At 44.2% G+C, this 18,532-nt stretch overlaps 1 protein-coding gene across 1 annotated transcript in view; it reads right to left on the reverse strand.

Moving 5' to 3' along the window:
- Nucleotides 1-6,901: 6,901 nt before the first annotated feature.
- LOC310772829 (mitogen-activated protein kinase kinase kinase 7-like) overlaps nucleotides 6,902-18,532 on the reverse strand; it is a 43,457-nt gene continuing 31,826 nt past the window's right edge. Inside the window, exons 10-14 of the mRNA XM_083632758.1 lie at nucleotides 16,155-16,285; nucleotides 14,301-14,439; nucleotides 13,586-13,635; nucleotides 12,570-12,685; nucleotides 6,902-9,243 (exon numbers count right to left, since the gene is read on the reverse strand). Coding sequence (XP_083488884.1) covers nucleotides 9,051-9,243; nucleotides 12,570-12,685; nucleotides 13,586-13,635; nucleotides 14,301-14,439; nucleotides 16,155-16,285 — 629 coding nt within the window. The 3' untranslated portion in view covers nucleotides 6,902-9,050. The remainder of the gene's footprint in view (nucleotides 9,244-12,569; nucleotides 12,686-13,585; nucleotides 13,636-14,300; nucleotides 14,440-16,154; nucleotides 16,286-18,532) is intronic.

Consider the following 18,532-nt stretch of genomic DNA (forward strand, 5'->3'; position numbering starts at 1 on the left):
TACATGATGAAGGGCTGATTCACTTGGTTACATGATGTAAGGGTTGATTCACTTGGTTACATGATGAAGGGCTGATTCACTTGGTTACATGATGAAGGGCTGATTCACTTGGTTACATGATGAAGGGCTGATTCACTTGGTTACATGATGAAGGGCTGATTCACTTGGTTACATGATGAAGGGCTGATTCACTTGGTTACATGATGAAGGGCTGATTCACTTGGTTACATGATGAAGGGCTGAAAGACTTGAAAACGCTTCTGAAAATGTGTGTCCGTTTGTAGCACGTTGTCCGATTGTCCGTTTGTAGCATGAGAGGATAGACCAATCAGCAGTAGCCTATGCCAGCCATTCCCAACCTGTGGGCCGGGGCCCACTGGTGGGCCGCGAAGGTATTGCACGTGGGCCACCAAATAATTTGCCAAACATTACAATCTTTGTGAAAATTGTATGTATTATTATTATCTTGTATGATAATGCATTCATTGTTGAATGATACCATTATTTAATTTGTAATCAATTATTTGTTAATTAGCCTATTGCAGACAGCCCCTCACTTTTAGTTTCTGATTTCTGTGTGGTGCTGATGGACAGCTCCTTTAGTCTTTAAAATAAAGTGTTGTGGGAACGCATCATTTGGCCTCCATATGTTTACATTCGGAGATGGGACATGGACATTTTTGAGGTCGGAAAAGGGGGGCGGAGAGAACCTGCACCGCTTCAACACCTGGTTGTGATTTTTTTTTATGATTATTTATTTATTTATAATGAAGATGTCTTTGTTTCCTATTACAGGGGCAGGGGGGGGGGGGTGCATCGGCTATCGGTCAAATTGTTTTAAGCATCGCACCGGCACAGAATGTTCCCTGCTGGGAACCAGAGGTTTGTGTTTTTAATGCATTCTTGCATCATTCGGAGGTGTGGAGCGGATGCTTTAATTGGACCGACTGTGCGGTTGCAGAGGGCGGGAATAAGGAGCCGGGAGGCTGGCTCCTTTGTCCCCTGCCTCCTCCCTGGCAGGCAGTGGCAGCCAGACAGACAGACAGACAGACAGGCAAGCAAGCAGTCAGACAGACAGACAGACAGACAGACAGGCAGACAGACAGACAGACAGACAGACAGTCAGACAGGCAGCCAGCCAGCCAGACAGACAGACAGGCAGGCAATCAGACAGACAGGCGGTAGACCCTTCCTCTTCCAGCATGACAGAAGCTGTGGTCCTGCCTGCTGTATCCTTTCCAAACGTCTCTCCTCCCCCTCTCGTTTTGTCCTCGGCACCGTTAAGAATCTATCGCAGGGAAATAGTTCCATGCTTGATAAATGACAGTTAACGCACATCCACCGACAACTTCCTTGTAGGCTACAATCGATGGCTTGTGGTTTGAGAGAACACCACAAACAAGCGTGATTTCCCTTCCTTACGAGGCAGCCTAGATTATTCAGTAGGCTAACGATCATTATCGGTAATAATGGCAAGAAATGTTCCAAAACGTTGTATTACCGTTAGAAAAGCCGCAGATAGCAAAACAATCCGCACACACACATACACACACACACAATAAATGTCACATCGCGGCCAGGCGAACACGTTTTTTAAGGGGTGTCAAAACACGTCAAAACACAGAAGCAAAACATTCCTCCTCACCAAAGAACACCATTATCCAAACACATCACACGTAACGCTACAGCAACAGCGTGATTTACGCCAAACAATAGCACGCGTAAAGGCGCAAACACGCGAGGAGAGCCCGCGTGGAGAGGTTTGGCAGAGGCAGACCCGATGCCTGACCAGGGGCTCTTGGCTGAAGTCGAGTGTATTCAGGCGTAGTAAATGGTTGACTATCTATCATGCGACCTACCCGTTTTCCCTGCTCGTCGGTCCAGGTCCTCAGAAATAAGAGTGAGTCCACATCATCATATACAGCCAGCGGTCCACATGTTCCCGTGTGCGCTAAGCGGCTTGTGCGTGCAGGGCATCGGACAGACAGTGTTCTGGATCAGACGCCTTCTCTCCAGGCTCCAGGAGCTGCCAAAGCATTGTTGACATTGGCTTCCTGACGTCATGCTGCCCCTCATTCACAAGCGAGCCGAGCCCCCCTGCTCTCAGCACGCAGCGTGTACGCAAGGCGGAGCTGGCCTTGGTGAATTACGCTACTACCACCACGCTTCTACACTGCCGTCTACATCTGGCCAGGGCCGGACTTAAGATTTATTTTCTCTTCCTTTTTTGGGGGGGGATAAGGGGGCGCGGCAAAGGCTAGGATGAGGCCCCCGGATCCCAACTGTCCTCTCTCGCTTTTTAATCCATCCTTCCATGTTATATATAATTTTGGGTAGCTTTTAAGGAAATTATATATATTTTTAATGTAGGCTAGATGAAAAGGCTACTGTATTTCTTTATTTCTTTATTTATTTTATTTTTTTGGGGGGGGGGGGGGGGGGGGGCTTTTAGAAAGGTGTGGAATAAAAGTAGGCATATCGCTCGCCCCCCCCAAGATTTTCTCCCATTTTCTCCTTAATTGTTTACCTTGCTTGCAAGATGGATAACCTCGCGAGATCAAAAGAGATTCTCTCGACGTAATCCATCTTGTCATGCACAGGCAGTTAAGATGATTGGCCGAACCATGCCGGCTCGACGAATCAGCGGCAGCCTTAGGCGGGCTCAGGCTCGTCTGGGCAAGTAGTGGGTACATGGTCTTTGTAGTTATTTTCACTCGTCAACATGGCTGCCGCCGCGGAAGTGACAGGCAGTCTGAATGAAATTGAATGTAACGTTCCCAATTCTATGTATTAAATTCTAAAAAACTACCCCCAACATTTGGGAAGGCTAAGCCACACAACTAGTTCGTTATAATCTAACTTCATGCTTCGAAGGTGACTTTACGACGATGAGGACGGTGAGGACTCAATCAATGAATACCACGGAGAACAGGCACAGGCACCTTCGGCGATCTGATTGGTTGAAGTTAACACGCACCAGCGGTGATAGACAGATGGGTCATCCAATCACCTGCCAAGTAGCTTGGAAAAAGTGCCCGCCTCCGTCAGCGGGTCGGTTTACTGCATTCCCAGATCGACTGGTTTAGTGAAACGTAATGTGGAGCTAAACTATCCATCTGGCAGCGTCAGGTTACTTAATTGTAGCCTACTTGTCCAATTCCCCCTGCTGTCCTAGTGTAGTCTGTCCTTGTGCAGCTCACTCAAGACGGCACGAGACCAGGGGTTTCCCAGAGCCATAGCTTTTTCTGCTATTGGTCCGTGATATCCGGCAAGATCTGGCAAGCTGCGTGATCACCGGACAAGCGAGCTGTCAATCAATGCCAATACATAGGGCCCTATCATGCACTCGTTTAATGCCGCGCCCAATGCAAATTGGGGGCGTGCACAAGCGCATTTGTACTGGACATGCATGGTAGGTGTAATGGCGTTGTGTTGGTGGTATTTGCAGCAACCCCATGTTAAGGGCTTGCCCAGGGGTGGATTCGAACTGCCAACCTTGGGCTTGTGAGGCGGACACGCTAACCACTGCACCAAGAGAGCTACAGTAGCTCCCTTGGCGGAGCTGATTAACGTGCCTTTATACTGGGGGAGTGAGTTTAACCAACCTACTCGCTACCACTCAGGACTCACGAGGACTCACAATCATTCGGTTACATAGGCGTGCCACATGCCAAACCAGGCATGTGACGCGTGTCTGCACTGAATGTGGGTACACACATGGCATTCTCCTATCGTCGGCATGCGCGCAATTACTTTGCGCTTAGAGCTTTGAAAAGCACCTTTTAAGAGCAAAAAACCCCACTGCGCTGGAGCGCGCCATAATCTCCACGCTGTGCAGCGCAGTGCAAAGGAATTCCTTTTGGATATGTCATTACGCACAGCCTTGCCATGCCAGGTGGACATCAAATTCTGCTGCTAAAATTGGGTATTAGCAGATAATTCAGTGAGGCAATCAACTATAATTCAATGAGAAACTTTTATCACATCGCAAAGACGGGTTAATGGCAAATTAATTGAGAAGACTTGTTGACATTAGACATTGGACCTACTTGCAATATGCTAATTCACCTTCACCTATCCCATAACCTGGAGGGTCGTTGGCACCACAGACGATCTGTCAACAAGCTCTCTCCATCTCTCTCTGTCCTCAGCACAAGCTCTCTCCATCTCTCTCTGTCCTCGGCACGAGGCAGCAGCTCTTAATGTTTCACCAGTTTTAATTGAGTCCAATCTAAATCCTCCCATCTTTTCTCTTGTCTCCGCAGTTTCCCCGCTGCAAACATTCAATTACCCAGTCAAAAAAAGAACCCAAATTGCATAAAATCACAGATGTTTTTAACAGGTATATGATGTGATGGTGTTATTGTGAGATAGGCCTATCCAAATTACGCATGGAGAGAATTACAGTATATTTCATGCCTCGCGCAAATTGTATTACTAAACTATTATTAAATCTGATTGGTTTGATTGATGTAACGCCAATAATTCTGGTGCTTAAGACCACCCAAATCCCATTTGCGCTGGCCTTTTGGGGGCACAGATGACTTGGCACGCCTCCAATTTGCACCTGCGGCAGGTGCCATGAACAATTCCACACCCCGCCAGACAATTATATCATTTTTCAACAGTTACGTTTCTGTATAAATCATTACAATACTGTATGCTCCCATGAGGTGGGGATGCGTTTAGCGGTGGCCAGGCAGGGGTGCAAAACTCGGCATAATACCTGGGCACTTGCCCGTTGTGGACTGCTATCGTACCTGCAGGGACGATAGCATAAAGCAGGTGTGCAAGCGCAAAAAGCCTGTACCAAGATAGGGCCCATAGTCTTTTCTATCATCTATTTTACTCTAAACAGGCGAGTTATATAAAAATTCACCCCCCAGTTGTTATGAAAGGTGAAGTTACCTATATAGGCCAAATGTGTTTTGGACCAGGCTGTAAACATGCTTAATCCTGTTGGTGAACAGGAATGACTCCCTTTTCGGTCCAGCCTCAAGTGGCCATTCGAGGAACTACAGTATCACTTCCGCGGCTTTCTCTTCAAAACCCCGAGCTAGCCCACTGTGTATGAGTCCTGGTTGCTACACTAGCGCATCCTCCGGTCCGTCCTGGCACCTTTTTGAGGGGAGGGGAACTGGGGGGAATAGCGTGATCCTCCCCCACGCTACGTCCTGCTGGTGAAAAGAAGCGGCTGGCGACTGCGCATGTATCGGAGGAAGCATATATATTAGAGATGTAACGGTATGAAAATTTCACATCACGATTATCGTGAACAAAATTATCACGGTTATCGTATTATCGCGGTATTCGTAAAAAATTGCTGAAATTTTTCAAAAAGTACAGAGACTCACTGAAATCATTTTACGACGTTTTATATTGGAAACTCAGACCAAAAAGCATTGATACACTCACTGAAATCATTTCTCCAAGGCTGCACGTTTGCATGGAGAAGGTTGCCAACTTTGGTTGATGATGGACAGTATTTACCATGTTTTTCAACGCACTGTAATCACGGTACCACGGTTTTAACGATAATGAAAATTTGAAACGGTACGGTTATTGTAAGGAATTTTATCACGGTTATCATTAAAACCGGTTATCGTTACATTCCTAATGAACGGATATGGAGAATATGCCCTTGAGTCAGATTTAACATTTTTGTTATTTAACCCTAACCTAAACCATAACCCCAAGTTGTTTTCCTTGCCTAAACATAACCATAGTTGTTTTGTTTGGCATCAAGTTTTTCAAATTAAATGCCATTTTGTTTGACATTTCTGTTGAGATTGTTTGCAGAAATGTAAAATGTCATACTTATAAAAGGCCGACCTTTTCTCTCAAATTTCAGTTGAGATTGTCGATATCCGTTGATTGCAGAAACATGAATGGCCGACAGCATCTCCTGTAATTCAAATGAGGTGGAGGCGTTCCAGTTCGAATGCTGCAAACTGACCTGATTGAACAGATTTCAGTAATAATTTAGTTAGCGAGCCAATCAGGTCCAGGTCCAGTAGTGATGTGTTGTCGGGGACTTTTAAAAATGCAATAACTTTAAATTGAACTGCTCAAACTAAATCAAATTTAATCCGTGATATGATTGAACATATTTGATCATAGCAAGTCAAATTTCTATGACGGGCAGTAACTTAGTTAATTACAGTAACTTAGTTATTGTAATTGTATTATTTTTCCCCAGCAACTAGTAGGCTAATGTAAGGGATTACAATTACCAAAGAGTAATTTAACAGTTATTAATCCAAGTAACTTCAAGTTACTGCATCACTTCCTCCAGCGCTGGGAGAGTACTGCGACTGCGTTGCCAGAAAGCGACTTGTTTTTTGTCCTATAGGGAAAGCCCGGAACCTTCAAAATAAAAGCCCAGAACTGTCTAAAAAAACGTAAACACACGTTTGTGACATTGGCCCGACCCGACCGATACCACCGAACACAACACACACCACCACCAACACACACAACATAATACATACAACAGACACAACACACGTTTGTCACATTGGTCTGGCCCGACCTGCCCGACTGATACCACACAACACAACACACCACACACAATACATACAAAAGACACTGTGACGTTGGTCCGGCCCGACCGATACTACACAACACACACACACACAGTGTACACATTCACACACACACACACACGTTTGTTACATTGGCCCGGCCCGACCGCTATTACACAACACTACACGAGAACACACACACACACAGCCCTTCAAAATAAAAGTCAAAATCACACAGACCTTCAAAAATGAAAATCCTAACGGTCTAAAATAAAAGCCGAGTCATGGTACTGAGCCGTCCAGACAAAACACAAACTTGACAATATAAATATTATGAAGTTTTATAGCAAAGACAATGAATGAAATGCCAGAACCTTTCTTTTCACAAAGGATGTATTTGCAGTCTGTTCTTGTTTAAATCACATGAAAAATACTTCTGGTATTCACAAATGTGTTCTTAAAGTCCATGGAAACCAAACATAAATATGTGTTTTGAGTGTCACACCACAGAAAAATTCCTTATTAACCAACCACCTAGTCAAATTTGAAGTAAATTGAATGTCGCCAAGTACATCAAATGAAGAGCAGCAATTATCTATGCTCTCAATGCTATATTGTCTGCTGCTAACACTGGGGGCGGGGCATATGATGCAGCATGCACTCGCCAATAGCCAATGAGAGTGGAGCATGCTGTATGACATGCCAAAACCCCTGTATGGAGGACTGTGTTGTGTTGTGTCGCTCAGACACATTTCCGCATCGAGTCTGCAGTTTGTGCTTCATCTCATGCATGAATTGTGCTATACAAATAAAGTTTATTATTATCTTTTCCCGGATCCCATAAATGTCATAAAAAATAATCCAAAATAGCTCACCAACAGATAGAAAAACATGAGCATATATGTGTTTCATGTACAAACAGAGAACTGCCGCGATCAGACTTTTGAAACAGGCATTTAAAAAAAATTGCGATTTGTCTCCCTGGGGCTCAAGGTCGCTCCCCGACGCGCTTCCTCAACTGCAGGCCGAAAGTGGGCACACTGAATGACACAGCGCATGTGAGAGGAAAGTGGGCACACTAGTAACGTCTCAGGCTGGGGAGGGGTGCGGCATTTTTAAAATCTCAGTTTTGACAGACAACTGAGAGCTTGATGATTGTTTTTTTTTATGACGGGATCAGATTTGAACATAATGAGCCCTAAGTCCCGCCCACTCCAACCCCAACCTCAGCAAACAGTAAAAACAGGGAAATGGGGGAATATTTAGGATTTGGCTTGAAACTAATGTCTACAACTTTTTGATGTTTACAATTAGCACATAAGACCCTACATTTACATAGTTGGAAGGTTTTAGGTGCATTTTGCTTGACGGGGTCTTTAATAACCACCTTCTGAAAAATGAACTGAGATGGAAAAAATATATATAACTTCAATGAACATTATATGAAAAATCCTAAGGCAACTTGTGAACAAATACATAGAATCCCATACCAAACTAACACCTATGTAAAAGTTGAACACCCCCCCCCCCCCCCCCACACACACACATTATGAACAATGTATGCTGAACATTTCTTCAACCCAAATAACAAGTCCAGTGAATGGTGCTGAACCATTGATTGTGTCCTCATACCTCTGGGAAACCCAAATTGCATTCTGTGACATCTAGTTGTGTGTGATCGCAAAATACAATAGTCATTGAATGCATTCAAAAAAGAATCTGTCAAGTCCGTGATTTGATGGGTATTACCACTTCCAACAAAGCTTTTCAGTGGCAGCAAGGCAACATGTCTCTAAAGGAACATGCTTTCTTTTGGTCAAACTTGTAAGCAGTCAAATTCAAGTGAAATCATATGAAATGTCGAGTATTTCCTCTTTTCATAAAACATGCTAAAATATGATTAAAACGGAAGAATATAAAAATAAAAACATCACAAATCACATTAGACATTTCTACAAGAATGTCGGCCGGTATATCGATATGGGATTTTTTTTTGACTCCCTAATATCGGTATCATCATCAGTATGGGTCGTGCTCTGCATCAGACTGGCTGTTTACAGCAGTCAGAGTCAAACAGGTGAAACCATCCAACAGTCCACGATGTGTTGGACTGGATCTCAGTCCACCTAAAGCACTTGCTAAACTGGTTGTCAGGAGCCCAATATGGAACTATTTCACATACTAAGCCAACAAAGACATCACAAGGCATGTGGAAAAATTGTCCAAGTCAAGTCAACACATTGACTTGTTGCTGTGGCATCATAGTAGTATACAAACGTTATAGTAAAGTTAGTATCAGTAACACAGTCTGAGTTCTGGTATCCGTGTCAAAGCATGCGATATGAATGGACATTTGCTGTAGCAACTAAGAGTCTCAGCGGTGAACAGCAGCCAGGCAGGCAGGCAGCGACTGGAGGAACAGATCAGGGATCAGATGTGGTGATGATTGGTTGACAGGAGGCTGTCCTAGCTGTGATTGGTTGACAGGAGGCTGTCCCAGCTGTGATTGGCTGACAGGAGGCTGTCCTAGCTGTGATTGGCTGACTGACTGTGGATCAGGCCCAGCTTGCTCTTCAGGCCTTGATAGAAGGAGGCCAGGTTGCTGTGGTCCTCCAGCAGCTTGCCGTGGTCCTCCAGCAGCTTGCCATGCTCCTGGACCAGCCGCGACGAGCTCTGCTGCTCCCTCTGCTCCTGCTCCACCTCCCATGTCAGCTCCGTCCTGAACACAATCATATCCACACACCATCGCTCTCAGACCACTAGAACAGTGGCTCTCAAATGGGGGTCCGGGGACCCAAAAGCCAAAAGGGGGGTCATTTATTTTTGCTATAATTCCATTCATAAGTAACACAATGACTATTTTGATCATGGTGGGTTTTATACACTTTCTGTAATAAAACATCTAAAAGCATCAATCTTATTATCATATGGAGGACCGTGGGACAAAATCCTATCATATGGGGGTCCGTGGTCTAATGTTTGTCAGTTTAGGGGTCCTTCATGTGAATTTTCTTTTGAGAACCACTGCTCTAGAAATGAGGGTGGAGGCTCTGGAGACGATGCGCCATGGGCACATGACAACAAGACAGTCCAACAGAGACACATAACAAGACAGTCCAACAGAGGCACATAACAACAAGACAGTCCAACAGAGACACATAACAAGACAGTCCAACAGAGACACATGACAACAAGACAGTCCAACAGAGACACATAACAAGACAGTCCAACAGAGACACATAACAAGACAGTCCAACAGAGACACATAACAAGACAGTCCAACAGAGACACATAACAAGACAGTCCAACAGAGACACATAACAAGACAGTCCAACAGAGACACATAACAAGACAGTCCAACAGAGACACATAACAAGACAGTCCAACAGAGACACATAACAAGACAGTCCAACAGAGGCACATAACAACAAGACAGTCCAACAGAGACACATAACAAGACAGTCCAACAGAGACACATAACAAGACAGTCCAACAGAGACACATGACAACAAGACAGTCCAACAGAGACACATAACAAGACAGTCCAACAGAGACACATAACAAGACAGTCCAACAGAGACACATAACAACAAGACAGTCCAACAGAGACACATAACAAGACAGTCCAACAGAGACACATAACAACAAGACAGTCCAACAGAGACACATAACAAGACAGTCCAACAGAGACACATGACAACAAGACAGTCCAACAGAGACACATGACAACAAGACAGTCCAACAGAGACACATAACAAGACAGTCCAACAGAGACACATAACAAGACAGTCCAACAGAGGCACATGACAACAAGACAGTCCAACAGAGACACATGACAAGACAGTCCAACAGAGACACATGACAACAAGACAGTCCAACAGAGACACATGACAAGACAGTCCAACAGAGACACATGACAACAAGACAGTCCAACAGAGACACATAACAAGACAGTCCAACAGAGACACATGACAACAAGACAGTCCAACAGAGACACATAACAAGACAGTCCAACAGAGACACATGACAACAAGACAGTCCAACAGAGACACATGACAACAAGACAGTCCAACAGAGACACATAACAAGACAGTCCAACAGAGACACATAACAAGACAGTCCAACAGAGACACATAACAAGACAGTCCAACAGAGACACATGACAACAAGACAGTCCAACAGAGACACATGACAACAAGACAGTCCAACAGAGACACATAACAAGACAGTCCAACAGAGACACATAACAAGACAGTCCAACAGAGACACATAACAAGACAGTCCAACAGAGACACATGACAACAAGACAGTCCAACAGAGACACATGACAACAAGACAGTCCAACAGAGACACATAACAAGACAGTCCAACAGAGACACATAACAAGACAGTCCAACAGAGACACATAACAAGACAGTCCAACAGAGACACATAACAAGACAGTCCAACAGAGACACATGACAACAAGACAGTCCAACAGAGACACATGACAACAAGACAGTCCAACAGAGACACATAACAAGACAGTCCAACAGAGACACATGACAACAAGACAGTCCAACAGAGGCACATGACAACAAGACAGTCCAACAGAGACACATAACAAGACAGTCCAACAGAGACACATGACAACAAGACAGTCCAACAGAGACACATAACAACAAGACAGTCCAACAGAGACACATAACAACAAGACAGTCCAACAGAGACACATGACAACAAGACAGTCCAACAGAGGCACATGACAACAAGACAGTCCAACAGAGACACATGACAACAAGACAGTCCAACAGAGACACATGACAACAAGACAGTCCAACAGAGGCACATAACAACAAGACAGTCCAACAGAGACACATGACAACAAGACAGTCCAACAGAGACACATAACAAGACAGTCCAACAGAGACACATAACAACAAGACAGTCCAACAAAGACACATAACAAGACAGTCCAACAGAGACACATGACAACAAGACAGTCCAACAGAGGCACATGACAACAAGACAGTCCAACAGAGACACATGACAACAAGACAGTCCAACAGAGACACATAACAACAAGACAGTCCAACAGAGACACATGACAACAAGACAGTCCAACAGAGGCACATGACAACAAGACAGTCCAACAGAGACACATGACAACAAGACAGTCCAACAGAGGCACATGACAACAAGACAGTCCAACAGAGACACATGACAACAAGACAGTCCAACAGAGACACATGACAACAAGACAGTCCAACAGAGACACATAAGAAGACAGTCCAACAGAGACACATAACAAGACAGTCCAACAGAGACACATGACAACAAGACAGTCCAACAGAGGCACATAACAAGACAGTCCAACAGAGACACATGACAACAAGACAGTCCAACAGAGACACATAACAACAAGACAGTCCAACAGAGACACATGACAACAAGACAGTCCAACAGAGACACATAACAACAAGACAGTCCAACAGAGACACATAACAACAAGACAGTCCAACAGAGGCACATAACAACAAGACAGTCCAACAGAGACACATAACAAGACAGTCCAACAGAGACACATGACAACAAGACAGTCCAACAGAGACACATAACAAGACAGTCCAACAGAGACACATGACAACAAGACAGTCCAACAGAGACACATAACAAGACAGTCCAACAGAGACACATAACAACAAGACAGTCCAACAGAGACACATGACAACAAGACAGTCCAACAGAGACACATGACAACAAGACAGTCCAACAGAGACACATAACAAGACAGTCCAACAGAGACACATAACAAGACAGTCCAACAGAGACACATAACAACAAGACAGTCCAACAGAGACACATGACAACAAGACAGTCCAACAGAGACACATGACAACAAGACAGTCCAACAGAGACACATAACAAGACAGTCCAACAGAGGCACATGACAACAAGACAGTCCAACAGAGACACATGACAACAAGACAGTCCAACAGAGACACATAACAAGACAGTCCAACAGAGACATGAGTGAACATGCAGAACAAAGGTGGCTTGACTTACTTCCTCTGAACAAGAAGTGCGATCTCAGTCTGGACCTTCAGGTATTCCTGGGCCATCCTGCAGTGCTGCTCAAACACAGCCATGGACTCTTTGGAGTTTGGAGAAGGGATCAGAGGCTACAAACAGAAGAACAGATCAGCACTTTGAAGTTATTAGCCCTCTTAAGTCCATAAAAAAGGGTAATCATTTTGAAATGGTGAACAACGAAGCTAATTCGCTACTTTCACATCCAAACTGTATATTGTATTTTTGGAATAAAACCTTTCACATACTCAATCCAGCATTTGAAAAGTGCTTTAGCTTGACTATCAGACTAACACTAAGCATTTTTCTCAATGTAGGGTCTCAATGTAAAATAATAATTATTATTAATAATAATAATATTTATGTCATCAGTGATGTCACTTGAGCAATTGTGATGTCACTCGAGCAGCTGATATAGGTTGAGGCGATGTCGCGTCATCGACGCTGCTGGGTTAGCTGGCTCAGCCTGGCTGGGGGCATGGTCACGGTGGGGTAAATCCCCTGTTATATCCATTCAGCAAAGTTACAATTTAGCTGATAGCCCAGCCCAGGCAGACACGACCGGGGATTTAACCACCGCAGTAAACACACATCTGAACAGACCTCTTGTGTTCTGCTCTAGAATCCCCAAACCTGTAGTTTAGAGCTGCAGCACCTTCCTTTGGTGAGTCAGCCCATTGAGATATATGGACGGTTTTACCCCACTCGCGCGCCACGCGTATAACATTTTGTGGGCGTTCCCACACATACCGACTGTCTCTATAGTGCCGATGGTGCACAGTTGCACGATGGCGCCTAGGTGGGTGGGCGGTGTCTGTCTGTCTGACAGAGTGCAGTGTGTGTGCCGGAGGGGAAGCGCCCACGGGGTGGTGCACGGGGGAACGGGCACTGCACTAGTGTAACTAAAACCATTAAAATTGACTACCGGTCCGCGGTACAAAAAAGGTTGAGAACCCCTGATCTAAACCATGCAAAAAAGGTTTTCAACTTACCTGTAACTGGTAATCCAGTTTCAAGTAGGCCATGGGGATGTCAATGGCAGCTAAGGAGACACACACACGCACAGGCACGCACGCACACACGCACACGCACACGCACAGGCACAGGCACAACACACACACACACACACACACACACACACACACACACACACACACACACACACACACACACACACACACAAAGGCACACACACAAAGGCACACACAGTGCAATTATATGGTGTTGCGCCTCCAGGAAGTTAGACACATGCAGTCTGTCATCATCAAATCTTGCTCATTGTGAAAGGATAACATTGGAGATAGTATACAATAACCCATACACACCCCATGGAGATGAAAACACTAGTAGTTTGCACTGTAGTGCCCCCTAGTGGTGCACTGTGACAATGACAACTGATGAGCTTTTACTTTGCCTATAACCAGAGGCTGATGAACTACACGTGCTGAAGAGGGGAATACATTTTTTGACTACTTCCATATGTCAGTCCCAATGTGTTTGTCATCAGCAGCATTCATCATACTGAAACAGTTACATATTATGCAACAGTTACATACTCAGCACAATATGACACACCTGTAGGCTAGTGGATAACTTGTAGGCAGACCTATGCCACCAAAAATGTATGTTGTAAAACAAATAGAAAGTGGTACAGTTGTCAGAACTGTAGACCTGATTGATTCAGGTCACATTCTACAGGTTCCCTACCTGTGGGACTCAACATCATCCTCAACTCTGATTGGCCAAGGCTGGCCGAAGGGCTGGTGCAGTGGGCGGGGCTTTGGGAGCGTGTTGGTTGGCTGTCCACACTAGACGTTCTGGACGGAGCAGGTCGTAACGTTGCGGTCTGAGTTAAAACACAAAACAATAGCTGGAATGAGTGCAATCAATATTTGGAAAATTATGACATGATCAACTCAAAATATGTCAATGTGGAATTTCATTAATCATTCTGTATTTTAAAAAGATTAATATTTTGGTTTATTGGGATCATATTTAAATGAGAGTACAATGCATGGAAATGTTGTGCATTGGTCAAAAAACGCTTGTTACACTGAAATGTTGAAATATTCAATGTTAGAAAATTCAAACATTCAAAATTAAATTCTCAATCATTACAGCCTACCTACAGTGTAGCCGATAGCTCTAAAATGCCTCAGTTATACCATAATAATGCTCATATGAGCGCAAAGGTCTTGACATGAACAAAAAAAGTTGGGTTTTTGATCATGGGTGAAAAAAATAAATAAAATGAAAAAATACAGCAGGTATTGACTGTTTACCAATATTAAGGTATTTGCTTCTGCGGTCATATTTCAGTGTAGTTGCTTGTTAACAAGTCATGTATTACAGAATTTCAGAGGCAATCTCAAAATACCTCCTCAAGTGAAGGTGTATCAAAACAGAACCAAAGAGAATGTTATAACTAGGGATGCAGGATATATATCAACTGATAAATTATCGTCCGATAATGGGACATTCATCTTTATCGGCTATTATCGGTATCGGCTAGATATAATAACATGTATGTATAGCCTACAAAACGAGTTGTTTACAAGGAAAAACTCATTTGGATACCTTTAAGCATAAAATGCCATAGGGGCCAGTCTACTATATGCCTTTTTTCATTGTGTTTTATCTGCAGACTAAGCAGCCATAGACTTTCACTTGTATAAAAGCCTTTATTTTTGTATTGACTGATGCACTTTATTGCTAATAACCCGTATTTAATGCATTGACATGTCTGATTTGACAGATTATGTCAAAGCATTTAATTTGGATTCCCAGGCAAAGTGCGAAGAAGTGTTCTTTGTTTTGTGTTCACAATAGTGACGTCATTTAGTGTTGGTGAGGTCAGAGCTATGGAATATTAAATCATCCATCTTTGCTCACTAAATCTTAGACTTTCTAACCCTCAGCTGTGCATAGACTACAGGGTATTATGAACTTCTTTTTAAAATACAAAAATGTGAAATTATCGGTTATCGTATCGGCCATGAGCAGCAGGTAATTATCGGTTATGATCTGAAAGAAATCCATATGGTGCATCCGTAGTTAGAACCCCCTGGGGGCGCCGTTTGGCCCGTGAGTCCCACTGTACTTTGGACGGCCCTGTGCTGAGGATCTTCAGTTCAGTTCAGTTCACTTTATTTATACAGGAAGGGATAAAAAATGACATTTCACATGTACATTTAACTGGCCTTACTCAGTTACAAACTGGTTTTCAGCAGGTTCCTGTTCTGCAGTACATTAAACAAAAAATAATTAATATACAAGAACATGTTTGCTTCTATCGCATTTACTACTGTTATTCTATGCTATGTTGTGTTCTTATTCTGCTTATTTTGCTTAATATCGCATTTACTACCGTTTATTTTATGCTATGTGTGTTCTGTGAGCGAGCTACTGTAACTTGTCCCAATTTCCCCCCCGGGGATCATTAAAGTCTTTCTGATTCTGATTCTGATTCTGATGTTCAATTTCACTACATACAATTTTACAGACCTAACAAAAACAATTACATTTACAGACATTCAAATTCAAATCTTGCGGCTGGATTACCTTTGAAGGTTTGAACTGTAGGGGGAATTTGGCCTCAGTGCTTTTCAGAGTTTCCTCTCTGCCCTGTGAGTTTCTGTGTTCTGTGTTGCTCTCAGTCCTGTAGCTGTTCATGGTGTAGTCTGCATATGAGCCTGCAGGGGGAAAAGATGGACCTCTGAAAAAACATCGTCCTTTTGTTGGCTGCAACACTAAAGCTTAATTTATACTTATTAGAAAGTGTCACTCAGCACATGGTCGCAGACGAAAAATAAAGTGACGCTCATGGTGTTGCATTTATACTTCAGTGAATGTTCGCCTCGGTTCAACGGTCACGTGACACTCAAACGCTATAAGCAGACAGCCAAGAGAAGAGGAACGCATAGTGAAACCACCTCGGAGGCAAGATGTAACGTACTTTGCTGCAGCCGCATATAAACGACACACAACTCACCTCCTCTCTCGTTCTTTGTGATTTTCACGAAGTCATACATCAAGGACAGGCTGATGAAAATAGCGGGGACACGTTCATTCATTTCAATCGAGTGAAAAGCAAAACAAGGAAGTCAAGCGCGTGCCGTCTATATAGACAATCAGACTTGCGCGACACATCGTGACGTAGTCAGCGACACTAGACATTTCACCAGGTAGCAGACACTGCTGCTCGCCGACACTTGAAAGTGTCGACTCAAGTCCTCATTTCTGTCGGCGCCCGTATCAAAAGTGTCGGCAGACAAAGCATAAATTGGGCTTAAGGCCACGTTTAGACGACATCGCTCTCTGCTTGAGACGGCAAACCCTCGTTGCGTCCTGGCCTTTGGTTCCACATTTATACGACAGCATTGTGATAACAATTTGCGTGCAGACGGGAGTGGCAAATGTAGGGCCATTTTTATTTTTTCCATTTTATTTGTAATTTAGGGGCTAGGATCAATATTTTTTGGTTTTGTGATGACAGTTTCTCAAAGCAAGACTGACCCCGCCCCCCCATCTCAAAACACCCCAATCAAAATTGAATTATTTCTCTAGGCCTAATTTACAATTATGAAATCATGTAAGTTACAACAATAATTAGGTCTTCTTTAGATTTGGATCATTATGCCTACTTTTGATCAATTTCAGCCACTTCCTGGCGGTGCTGGTCACCATTATGGAATTGCGATGGGCGGCTCTTAGCGGCAGTGCCCTTGGAAAATAGTTTCCAACAATCCAACTTGCCATTTTCAGCATGTAGCAATGAGCTAGCGTGTAGGTTTCTGCCGTTAGCTTGCCAGCTAGTTAGCGTTGTTGTTTTCACAGCGACACACAGGGAGGAGGGAGTGGAAGCCGGTCTGATTGACATGGTGGGAGCCAATGACAGAGCGGGGAGCAGACATCCAGCAGCGTCTGAAATCGACGCTTCCAATGGGAGAGCAGCTGTAGAGCAGGGGAGGGCTTATATACCAGCAGCCTGTTTCCGTGCCGACAGACTCCTCTCACGGAAGGGAGGGGAGGCTGGCCAGCGAGACTAGTAATGGTGATACACTGCTACAGATAGGTTGCATTAAAGAATAAAAACCCAGCAAAGCCCTATAAAAAATACCTGTTTTCTTTGCAGCACTTGGCAGAGGAAATCGATGTATCTGGCCGTGAGGGTCATTTAACTGTGCTTATTTTATTTTTTTTCCCCCCCCCGATTTTTTGTCCCATTTTTATCCCCCATTAGTGCTAATTTTATATTTATCCTGGTTGCTACTTCATCCTCTGTCGATCAGGGAGAGCCGAGACTGATTCCATGCCTCCTCCGAGACATGGGCAGTCAGTCAGCCACTTCTTTTCACCTGACAGGGGAAGCTCCCCCGGTAGGACATAGTACGTGGAAGGGTCACGCTATTCCAACCAGTTCCCCTCCCCCTGGACAGGCGCCCTTAACGATGAGAGGAGGAACCACACTAGCAACCAGGACAATGCATGTTTTTGTGAAGGGGGTTCCTATATGAAGGAAACCCCCCGGGAGGCACGGGGAGAACATGCAAACTCCACACAGAAAGGCCGTTTTTTGCCAACCCCCACCCGGGCGATGGGGGCGGCACTCGAGGACATACGGACGGGCACGCATTCCTTCAGCGCTCACCTCGTCCCCAGGTGGGAATCGAACCCACGACCTTCGAGCTGTGAGGCGATAGTGCTTACCACTACACCACCGTACCTCCCTAATATGCCTGTGCTTATTAATATGCACAAACATTAATAGTGGGTACTTATGTATTTTTAGCAATTGGTTATCAGACTCTGATGTCATGATAGATTGTTGAATGCCAATGCGATTCACTTGTGCCACTCGTGGGCTATATTGATAGGCTAGTTTGAATGCTCCTATTGTCTTTCATTGTCTTCAAAGTGTTGCCATGTCCTCACAGCTT

The sequence above is a fragment of the Poromitra crassiceps genome, assembly GCF_964638095.1.
Source record: "Poromitra crassiceps genome assembly, chromosome: 3".
Taxonomy (NCBI): Eukaryota; Metazoa; Chordata; class Actinopteri; order Beryciformes; family Melamphaidae; genus Poromitra; species Poromitra crassiceps.